Below are 12,045 nucleotides of genomic sequence, written 5' to 3' on the forward strand. Positions count from 1 at the left end.
CACTATGTCATTAGGAAGTCACCTTTTGCTTGGCCTCTGCAGCAGGATCCTACCTGATGTTCAAACTTTCACTCGTGCCCTCAGAAAGCTATCCATCTAGAGTCAGAGTAGTCATTTAAAAACATGAGTCAGATGATTGAATTTCCTGGCTCTCAAATGAAGGGGCTTCTCACCATGCTTAGAATAAAATTCAAGTCTTTACATACCATGGCCTGTAAGGCTCTATAGTCTGGCCCAGGGATATCTCTAATCATTTCTTCCCTCTCTCACCCATTGAAATTTCCCGAGCCACAGGAGCTTTCTTGCAGACCTTGAACATGCCAAACACAACTCACTCTTCAAAATATCCTTGCCCTCATGCCTTGTACCTTCTATTCAGACTGCTGCATGTTTTGTTTTTTGTTTTTTTTCCTCCACTCTATACAGATCTCTGATCAGAGACATCCTCTCTTAGCACCCTATTGAAAACAGAATACCACTCTACCAGGTACACTCTCTTTACCTTATTTTCTTCAAGCACTTAAAATTAAGGGACGTAATACTATGCAAATTTTTTGCCTGCTTATATTGTATATTGTTTCCCCCACAAATGTAGATGCTTCATGAAGGCAAAGACCGTATCTGTTTTATTCACCACTAATATCCCCAGTACCTGTAACAGTACTATAAAGTAGATGCTTAATATTTATTGAAAAACTGAATAAATTCAAGAAATCAGGTTTTAACTATACATGATTCAGGGTATTATTTGTACCTATCGTATATCTACACTGATAATATATTTACAAATGTCAAAGTGCTTGCAAAGGAAGCAAAGGAATCTAGGTCTGTAGAAAACTACAATAATGATCCCACTGAGTTTCTCATAGTATAAAAATAGGCAAGCTTCACTGGTCTACTCTTTCTACTAAAGAGAATATATACATACATACACACACACAACATTCAGAAAATTTCCAACAGTTTATAAAATAATGAGTTCTCCTCCAAGAGGACAAACAGAATACCCAACTCCATAGATTCATTGAGATAAAGAACAAAAAGCAAAAATGCACTTACCTCCCTTTTTCTACCAAGAGCAAAACATCCAATTTTTCCCCATTTTGAACCACTGTGCTAATTGCTGGAGGGAAAGAAGTATGAACATATTATTTTAAAGCATTATACTAAATACCTTTATCAACTACTTACTCACTGCTAAGAAGTGAGTCATCATAATTTTATGTGAAATTTACTATTTCCATGTGCAGCAAGAACTCTGTGCAGATATAAGGGGAGGGGGACAAAAAAAAAAACTTACTTAGTTCTTGTAGTCTTCTTAAGTGCATTCTATCCTCCTGACCTTCTTGCATTTGAAGGCAAAAACGCAAATTAGATTTGTCCATTGCAAACCAGCCTTTTCTCCACTGATCCAGGGCTTGGCAGTCTTTGTAGTAGAGTTGACCAATCAAATCATAGTCAGCTTCTGTTAAGTTTTCAGCAACAAAGGGAACAAAATGCTGTTAAAACAAATACAAAAAAGTAATAAAGACAGTGAAAACAGGAAATCCCTTATATAGCTAAAGATATGAGGGAAAGGGGAAAAACTTGTTTTTCTGTGTTAAAGATTTAGGAGTAATCCAGATTTCAAAACAATTATTTAAACTTGCCATCAGTCTTAAAACTGAAAAGCTATAAATATAATGCAATTTTAAATGGCAGCATCTTACACCATTTTTCTTGATATATACAGAATTGAAACAAGAAGACATTCTCTTTGTCAACTTGTGGAATCTTTTAAAATGTCAACCTTCAATGTCTGTCTTCATTTGTATCTTTTATGGAATCTGTTCTTTTCCCATTTGTGTACACTATGAATAAGAAATCTACCTATAAAAAGACATACACAGAAATGACTTTACAATATTGAAAAGATCTCCACAATGGCCTTAATTTTATGAATGACTCCACAATCCTACATTAATTTCTTCTCTGCTTCAGGCTCCAGAAAGGTAACTCAACCTCGTTTGACTACAACCTATGAAAACCTAATTAAGTATGGACATGCTTTCTGGAACCTTGTAAAAAATTTTCATGCACCTCCAAAGGTAAAGAATATTCTCTGGATTTAGGTAATAAAACAATATTTAAATACCTTGGTGAGATGGAGAGAACAAATAAATGGATACCAAAGGGGAAAGGGGTGGTGGGAGGAATCAGAAGATGGAGATTGACAAATACATACTACTGATACTATATATAAAACAACTAATGAGAACATACTGTGTTGTGCAGGGAGCTCTACTTAATGCACTGTTGTGACCTGAATGGAAGTCCAAAAGGGAGGGGATATATGTATATGTACGGCTGATTCAATTTGCTGTATAGTAAAAACTAACACATTATAAAGCAGCTATGTGTGTACATATGTGCTAAGTCACTTTATTCACGTCTGACTCTTTGTGACCACACGAACTGAAGCCTGCCAGGCTCCTCTGTCTATGGGATTCTCCAGGCAAGAATACTGGCGTAGGTTCTATGCCCTCCTCCAGGGGATCTTCCCAACCTAGGGATCAAACCCATGTCTCTCATGTCTTCTGCACTGGCAGGTGGGTTCTTTACCACTAGCACAACCTGAGAAGCCCAAAGCAACTATACTCCAATAAAAATTAACAAAAAATAAATACCTTGGCTATTCCTTCTGTCCATTTTCTTTGCACTTGAGATGTTTCAGCTCCAAATAAAAATGCACGTTCTGAGGGTAAATAAATCTCAAAAGTAAAGATGGGCCTATAGGACACAAGAATAACAAGGTACTGCTGGTTATGTGTGGCTTTTATGAGAAAAAAATTACCCAAAGATCAAGTCTTTAATTAAATTCCTTTTGAAACCTGAATAAGTGTGTGAGATCTATCTACCACCTACCTATCATATTTTTCTGTTGCTGGTTTGTACTTTATTCAAATGAAATAAATGGAACACACTGGTTCAGACAAAAAGAATATTCTCCTGACTAACCACTCTATGTATCGCATGACTTTGCTGATGCCCTGATGTGGCAGGGGGCTCTCTTCTGTCTCCTCATTCCTCTGAGATCACTCCTTCAAAATTTATTCTGACCCCCTGTTCAAAGCAAACATTGTCCAAACAGTTCTCTAAATAGTTCTCTTCTCATCTTCACAAATTTTCCTTCCATCATCTCATCCTATGCCAAATGTCATCTCCTTAGTATAGATAAAAAGAGACTAATATCCCACATCTTGAATTTTTCCTTCATTGCTCGTCCATAGCTCCAAGTATTTCTTGAAATACGCTAAGTATATATGTTCAGACCAGTTCAGTCGCTCAGTCATGTCCGACTCTTGGTGACCCCATGAACCGCAGCACGCCAGGCCTCCCTGTCCATCACCAACTCCCGGAGTTTAACCAAACTCATGTCCATTCAGTCAGTGATGCCATCTAACCATCTCATCCTCTGTTGTCCACTTCTCCTCCTGCCCTCAATCTTTCCCAGCATCAGGGTCTTTTCAAATGAGTCAGCTCTTCGCATCAGGTAGCCAATGTATTCGAGTTTCAGGTTCAACATCAATCCTTCCAATGAACACCCAGGACTGATTTCCTTTAGGATGAACTTGTTGGATCTCCTTGCAGTCCAAGAGACTCTCAAGAGTCTTCTCCAACACCACAGTTCAAAAGCATCAATTCTTTGGTGCTCAGCTTTCTTTATAATCCACTCTTACATCCATACATGACTACTGGAAAAACCATAGCCTTGACTAGATGGACCTTTGTGGGCAAAGTAATGTCTCTGCTTTTTAATATGCTGTCTAGGTTGGTCATAACTTTCCATCCAGAAGTAAGCGTCTTTTAATTTCATGGCTGCAGTCACCATCTGCAGTGATTTGGGAGCCAAAAAAAATAAAGTCAGCCACTGTTTCCCCATCCATTTGCCATGAGGTGATGGGACCGGATGCCGTGATCTTAGTTTTCTGAATGTTGAGCTTTAAGCCAACTTTTTCACTCTCCTCTTTAAAGAGGCTCTTTAGTTCTTCTTCACTTTCTGCCATAAGGGTGGTATCATCTGCATATCTGAGGTTATCTATATTTCTCCCGGCAATCTTGATTCCAGCTTGTACTTCCTCCAGTCCAGCCTTTCTCATGATGTACTCTGTATATAGGTTAAATAAGCAGGGTGACAATATACAGTCTTGACGTACTCCTTTTCCTATTTGGAATCAGTCTGTTGTTCCATGCCCAGTTCTAACTATTGCTTCCTGACCTGCATACAGGTTTCTCAAGAGGCAAGTCAGGTGGTCTGGTATTCCCATCTCTTGAAGAATTTTCCAGTATATCATGATCCACACAGTCAAAGGCTTTGGCATAGTCAATAAAGCAGAAATAGATGTTTTTCTGGATCTCTCTTGCTTTTTTGATGATCCAGTAGATGTTGGCAATTTGATCTCTGGTTCCTCTGCCTTTTCTAAAACCAGCTTGAACATCTGGAAGTTCACGGTTCATGTATTGCTGAAGGCTGGCTTGGAGAATTTTGAGCATTACTTTACTAGCATGTGAGATGAGTGCAACTGTACAGTAGTTTGAGCATTCTTTGGCATTGTGTTTCTTTGGGATTGGAATGAAAACTGACCTGTTCCAGTCCTGTGGCCACTGCTGAGTTTTCCAAATTTGCTGGCATATTGAGTGCAGCACTTTCACAGAATCGTCTTTCAGGATTTGAAATAGCTCAACTGGAATTCCATCACTTCCACTAGCTTTGTTCACAGTGATGCTTTCTAAGGCCCACTTGACTTCACATTCCAGGATGTCTGGCTCTAGATGAGTGATCACACCATCATGATTATCTGGGTCATAAAGATCTTTTTTGTACAGTTCTTCTGCGTATTCTTGCCACCTCTTAATATCTTCTGCTTCTGTTAAGTCCATACCATTTCTGTTCTTTATCAAGCCCATCTTTGCATGAAATGTTGCCTTGGTATCTCTAATTTTCTTGAAGAGATCTCTAGTCTTTCCCATTCTATTGTTTTCCTCTATTTCTTTGCATTGATTGCTGAAGAAGGCTTTCTTATCTCTCCTTGCTATTCTTTGGAACTCTGCATTCAGATGCTTATATCTTTCCTTTTCTCCTTTGCTTTTCGCTTCTTTTCTTTTCACAGCTATTTGTAAGGCCTCCTCAGACAGCCATTTTGCTTTTTTGCATTTCTTTTCCATGGGGATGTCTTGATCCCTGTCTCCTGTACAGTGTCACGAACCTCCGTCCATAGTTCATCAGGCATTCTATCTATCAGATATAGGCCCTTAAATCTATTTCTCACTTCCACTGTAAAATCATAAGGGATCTGATTTACGTCATACCTGAATGGTCTAGTGGTTTTCCCGAGTTTCTTCAGTTAAGTCTGAATTTGGCAATATAAGTTCACGATCTGAGCCACAGTTGGCTCCCGGTCTTGTTTTTGCTGACTGTATAGAGCTTCTCGATCTTTAGCTGCAAAGAATATAATCAATCTGATTTCAGTGTTGACCATCTGGTGTTGTCCATGTGTAGAGTCTTCTCTTGTGTTGTTGGGAAGAGGGTGTTCGACTATGACCAGTGCGTTCTCTTGGCAAAACTCTATTAACCTTTGCCCTGCTTCATTCTGTACTCCAAGGCCAAATTTGCCTGTTACTCTAGGTGTTTTCTTGACTTCCTACTTTTACCTTCCAGTCCCCTATAATGAAAAGGACATCCTTTTTTTGTGTTAGTTCTAAAAGGTCTTGTAGGTCTTCACAGAACCATTCAACTTCAGCTTCTTCAGCGTTACTGGTCGGGGCATAGCCTTGGATTGCTGCCATTACCTAAAAACAAAAACTCAAAATACCCTATATTAAACTGATCATTCTTCTTTTTCTTTCTCACCCCACACCTACTGCTATCTCCTTCACATTCCAGTTTATAGGCATCACCATCTGCCTCATCAACAAGAACAAAACCTTGGAATCTTAATTTATCCTTCCCTTTGACATCAGCATTTCATTCAGTCACACACTGAATACTACCAGTTCAATCTTAAAGGTCTCTCAACTCACTGTTTTTCTTTTTAATTATTTGCTCCTCTAGTTACACTCTCAGTAATTATATTTTTATTCCTCCTATCTCTTCTTTAATACTCCAGCCATCAGCTCTCTTCTGAAAATTCAATGTGTATGACTCCTCAGTTGCTACATTATCGATTTCAAATTCTATAATATGCTATTGAAGGTGATTAAGAATCTGGCTGTAGTAATTATTTTTTAAACACATCCCATTATAAATGCTTTCATTGCACATCTACTTGTATCAGTAGCATTCTATCAAGAATATTTTATTTTTGAACATGATTATATGCTGACATAAACTAATAGTAATTATTTGAATTGTTTAAGCAATTTAATACATAGAGTACACTTAACCTTCCATCGGTTCGGTTCAGGTCAGTTGCTCAGTCGTGTCCAACTCTTTGCGACCCGATGGATTGCAGCACGCCAGGCCTCCATGTCCATCACCAACTGCTAGAGTTTACTCAAACTCATGTTCATTGAGTCGGTGATGCCATCTAATGATCTCATCCTCTGTTATCCCCTTCTCCTCCCACCTTCAGTCTTTCCCAGCATCAGGGTCTTTTTTTTTATGGTAAGCCACATTAAACTGTTTAATCGTTTGAATAAAAGCACTATTAAGATTAAAATGAATATATCAACAAATAACTGTTTTCTGGTTTTTTTTTTTCACAAAAAGTTAGATTTACTAGAAAACAATAGTCATGTACTGGTCATTATGTGATAATAGTAAAATGTTTCAGTATTTCATATAATTTTATATAAATAACATAGCTTTACAAATCTCTTCCCTAAAATACTATGCTCCTTTATCAGTTTTATAATTGATTTTTGCACATTTTAATATTTATATTTTTCAAAAATTAATCACAAAATGTGATAAGAAACTTTCATACCAAAGATCTTAGAGGGTCAATTTCCAAAAGTCCTCACAGAATCCTACTAACCTATTTGTGAGTCAACTATGGTAAATAATGTAAAATAATGTCTACTCTTGAAAACTTTTTTGAGACCATAAAAATGTCAAAATAGATTTAAGAAATTTAGTATTTCAATATGCTATTCAATATGAATAATTTATTTTATTGTGAACATTATCACTGCACTTTTTTGTCATCTATTTTAACCATGATACATTTAATGAAAGCCTAAATTTTGTCATTAAATCACTATATTAAATGGTGAGTGAATCATAAAAATTATGGGACTACATGTGCAAGAATGGAATAATGTAAACTTACTTAAAATTTGATGTGAAGATGTCAGCCTTTCATATTACCTAATGAAATATTTTAATTTTCCCACTTTTTAGTGAATTCCCTAAGGAACTTTTAGAAACTGAAAAATGAGTAGGCCTCAATAAACCACCAAACTCTTCTGTAAGAAGCAACTGAAGAATTGAAATGATGATAAAACACTTATTACCTGGTATGATACATATCAGAAAATACTTTCAGCTCTTACTCTTACTTAATGATAGACCTACCCAGTATTTAAACAGAAGTCTTCTTTGTGCACAGCCAGGCAGATGACTTCATTGATATTAATGGTGCCATTAGGCGTGGTAGACTTATCATTTTCATAGTAACTCAAGAAGCCTCCTTCTAGAACACACCACTTTTTATTTGTCTCTAGGAATTTAAAACAAAACAAATAATAAATTGAGCTATACCGTAAATCAAAATTTTAAATATATGGTCTTAAATAACTGGATTCAAATAAATGGATGTATTAGTTTCCTATTTTGTATAAAGAGCATGATACTGCTGCATGGGATATAAAACTGTTATACTTAATGCTCTCAAAAAATTTACAACCTAGTAGCCAGCGATGACCAGAGAAACAGGCAAATCGATACAGAGACCACTGCAAAACAATGCTGAAATGGTAAAGGCTGATGTCTATACAGAGTATGAGGAAGGGAAAATGTAGGGTAAAAAGTATCTGTGGCTGACGTTAGATAGGTGTGCAAAACACAAATGTCCTTAACGTCCTGTTTAGTAGCAGTGTTGTAGCTCAGCTGTGTCGGACTCTGCGACCCCATGGACTACAGCCTGCCAGGCACCTCTGTTCAAGGGATTCCCCAGGCAAGAACACTGGGCTGAGTAGCCATTCCCTTCTCCAGGGGATCTTCCCTTCACAGGGATTGAACCCGGTTCTCCAGCATTGCAGGCAGATTCTTTACCAGTTGAGCCACCAGGGGAGCCCTAATGCCCTGTTTAGAGGATTTGAAATTCATCTTTTAAGAGTTCAGCACACTATGGCCTGCAGGCAAAATCCAGAACAACACCAGTTTTGTAAACAAAAGGTTTTACTGCAAAAGGGCCACACCCATTTATTTGTAGATTGCCTGAGGCTGCTTTCTTGCAACAAGGGCAGAGACCATCTAACCTGCAGAGCTTGAAACATTTACTATCTGGCCCTTTTCAGAAAAGTTTGCTAAACTTTACTTTTAGAGTTGATGATAAGCCACTGAAACGGTTTCATGGGAAGGAAATTACAGATTTAAATTTTACAACACTTGCTATCTGTGAAACATAGATGTGAGAAGGTGAGGCTGAAGGCAGAGGACCTGTTGGGACACTGTCAAAAGTGAAAGATGAAGACCATCCAAGGCAGGTAGTACTACAGTGATAGTAAGGATAATGGGTGGGTAAGGGGGAGAAGGGATGATAGGAAAGGATGGGGACCACAGAGACAGGGAGGAGTGGAGAGAGAAATGCATACATGCACTTGTGTATTCTAAAGGGATAAAACATTTATTGATAGGACATAGAGAGTAAGAGAGCTTAGTCAGGGGCGGCGGCCGAGAGGAGCTACCCCGCGTCCGAGGTCAGTGGTGGCCAGGAGGAGACACCCCGTGTCCAAGGTGAGGGCGGCGGCCAGGAGGAGCTACCCCGCGTCCCAGGCCAGTGGCGGCCGGGAGGAGACACCCCACGTCCAAGATCAGGAGAGGCCAAGAGAAGCCACCTCCTGCCCGAGGCCAGGGGCAGTGACCTTGAGAAGCCACCAGAGCCTGAGGCCAGGGGCCACAGCTGGGAGGAGTCACCCACACCCGAGGCAAGGACCAGCAGCCGGGAGGAGCAACCCAAGCAGTGGTGGCTGCTCAGGCACAGGAGGGCCTAGAGGAGCTATCCCACCTTGAAGGTCAGGAACGGCGGCGGTAAGGAGATACCCCTCGTCCAAGGTAAGGAACAGCGGCTGTGCTTTGCTGGAGCAGCCGTGGAGAGATACCCCATGCCAAGGTAAGAGAAACCCAAGTAAGATGGTAAGTGTTGCAAAAGGGCATCAGAGGGCAGGCACACTGAAATCATACTCACGGAAAACTAGTCAATCTAATCACACTAGGACCACAGCCTTGTCTAACTCAATGAAACCAAGCCATGCCTGCAGGGCAACCCAAGATGGGCGGGTCATGGAGGAGAGGCCTGACAGAATGTGGTCCACTGGAGAAGGGAATGGCAAGCCACTCCAGTTTTCTTGCCTGGAGAATCCCAGGGACTGGGGAGCCTGGTGGGCTGCCGTCTATGGGGTCGCACAGAGACGGACACGACTGAAGCGACTTAGCAGCAGCAGCAGCAGCAGCAGGGAAAACCGCTAGACCATTCAGGTATGACCTAAATCAAATCCCTCATGATTATACAGTGGAAGTGAGAAATAGATTTAAGGGCCTAGATCTGATAGATAGAGTGCCTGATGAACTATGGAATGAGGTTTGTGACATTGTACAGGAGACAGGGATCAAGACCATCCCCATGGAAAAGAAATGCAGAAAAGCAAAATGGCTGTCTGCGGAGGCCTTACCAATAGCTATGAAAAGAAGAGAGGCGAAAAGCAAAGGAGAAAAGGACAGATAAAAGCATCTGAATGCAGAGTTCCAAAGAATAGCAAGAAGAGATAAGACAGCCTTCTTCAGCGATCAATGCAAAGAAATAGAGGAAAAGAACAGAATGGGAAAGACTAGAGATCTCTTCAAAAAACTTAGAGATACCAAGGCAACATTTCATGCAAAGAAGGGCTCAATGAAGGACAGAAATGGTCTGGACCTAACAGAAGCAGAAGATATTAAGAAGAGGTGGCAAGAATACACGGAAGAACTGTCCAAAAATATTTTCACGACCCAGATAATCATGATGATGTGATCACTAATCTAGAGCCAGACATCTTGGAATGTGAAGTCAAGTGGGCCTTAGAAAGCATCACTGTGAACAAGCTAGTGGAGGTGATGGAACTCCAGTTGAGCTATTTCAAATCCTGAAAGATGATGCTGTGAAAGTGCTGCACTCAATATGCCAGCAAATTTGGAAAACTCAGCAGTGGCCCTAGGACTGGAAAAGGTCAGTTTTCATTCCAATTCCAAAGAAACACAATGCCAAAGAATGCTCAAACTACCGCACAATTGCACTCATCTCACATGCTAGTAAAGTAATGCTCAAAATTCTCCAAGCCAGACTTCAGCAATACGAGAACCGTGAACTCCCTGATGTTCAACCTGGTTTTAGAAAAGGCAGAGGAACCAGAGATCAAATTGCCAACATCTGCTGGATCATGGAAAAAGCAAGAGAGATCCAGAAAAACATCTATTTCTGCATTATTGACTATGCCAAAGCCTTTGACTATGTGGATCACAATAAACTGTGGAAAATTCTGAAAGAGATGGGAACACCAGACCACCTAACCTGCCTCTTGAGAAACCTATATGCAGGTCAGGAAGCAACAGTTAGAACTGGACATGGAACAACAGACTGGTTCCAAATAGGAAAAGAAGTACGCCAAGGCTGTATATTGTCACCCTGCTTATTTAACTTCTATGAAGAGTACATCATGAGAAACGCTGGGCTGGAAGAAACACAAGCTGGAATCAAGATTGCCGGGAGAAATATCAATAACCTCAGATATGCAGATGACACCACCCTTATGGCAGAAAGTGAAGAGGAACTAAAAAGCCTCTTGATGAAAGTGGAAGAGGAGCGTGAAAAAGTTGGGTTAAAGCTCAACATTCAGAAAACGAAGATCATGGCATCTGGTCCCATGACTTCATTGGAAATAGATGGGGAAACAGTAGAAACAGTGTCAGACTTTATTTTGGGGGGCTCCAAAATCACTGCAGATGGTGACTGCAGCCATGAAATTAAAAGACGCTTACTCCTTGGAAGAAAAGTTATGACCAACCTAGATAGTATATTCAAGAGCAGAGACATTATTTTGCCGACTAAGGTCCGCCTAGTCAAGGCTATGGTTTTTCCTGTGGTCATGTATGGATGTGAGAGTTGGACTGTGAAGAGGGCTGAGTGCCAAAGAATGATGCATTTGAACTGTGGTGTTGGAGAAGACTCTTGAGGGTCCCTTGGACTGCAAGGAGATCCAACCAGTCCTTCTGAAGGAGATCAACCCTGGGATTTCTTTGGAAGGAATGATGCTAAAGCTGAAACTCCAGTACTTTGGCCACCTCATGCGGAGATTTGACTCATTGGAAAAGACTCTGATGCTGGCAGAGATTGAGGGCAGGAGGAGAAGGGGACGACCGAGGATGAGATGGCTGGATGGCATCACGGACTCGATGGACGTGAGTCTGAGTGAACTCCGGGAGATGGTGATGGATAGGGAGGCCTGGTGTGCTACGATTCATGGGGTCACAAAGAGTCGGACACGACTGAGCAACTGACCTGAACTGAACTGAATCATTTTTAGCTTTGATTACAAGGTAGGCAGAAATGCCTATTTTTACCTAAAAGAAAATAAAGTAGAAACTGTTTTAGTGCATGCAATCCGAATTTCCTTGGATATGCACTAAATGAAAGATATCTCCTAGAAATTCAAGTAGGAATACCTATTAGGCAGATCACCCTGTGGATGTGAATCTTCGTGGCAAGGAACAGCCTCAATAACCAGAAAGTCTTTAGAGTACAGGCCGTAGTTGAAAATGTACAGTAACCAAGGATAAAATCTTAGGGAACTTAGGGAACAATAGATACA

The 12,045-nt window shown here is 40.3% G+C and overlaps 1 protein-coding gene across 1 annotated transcript in view; it reads right to left on the minus strand.

Annotated features, from left to right (window-relative positions):
- ARAP2 (ArfGAP with RhoGAP domain, ankyrin repeat and PH domain 2) overlaps positions 1-12,045 on the minus strand; it is a 187,846-nt gene that overhangs the window by 98,398 nt on the left and 77,403 nt on the right. The window contains exons 16-19 of the mRNA XM_052642100.1: positions 7,556-7,700; positions 2,667-2,769; positions 1,301-1,499; positions 1,060-1,123 (exon numbers count right to left, since the gene is read on the minus strand). Of these exons, the coding sequence (XP_052498060.1) occupies positions 1,060-1,123; positions 1,301-1,499; positions 2,667-2,769; positions 7,556-7,700 (511 nt within the window). The remainder of the gene's footprint in view (positions 1-1,059; positions 1,124-1,300; positions 1,500-2,666; positions 2,770-7,555; positions 7,701-12,045) is intronic.

This window comes from Budorcas taxicolor, chromosome 6 (assembly GCF_023091745.1).
Source record: "Budorcas taxicolor isolate Tak-1 chromosome 6, Takin1.1, whole genome shotgun sequence".
NCBI lineage: Eukaryota > Metazoa > Chordata > Mammalia > Artiodactyla > Bovidae > Budorcas > Budorcas taxicolor.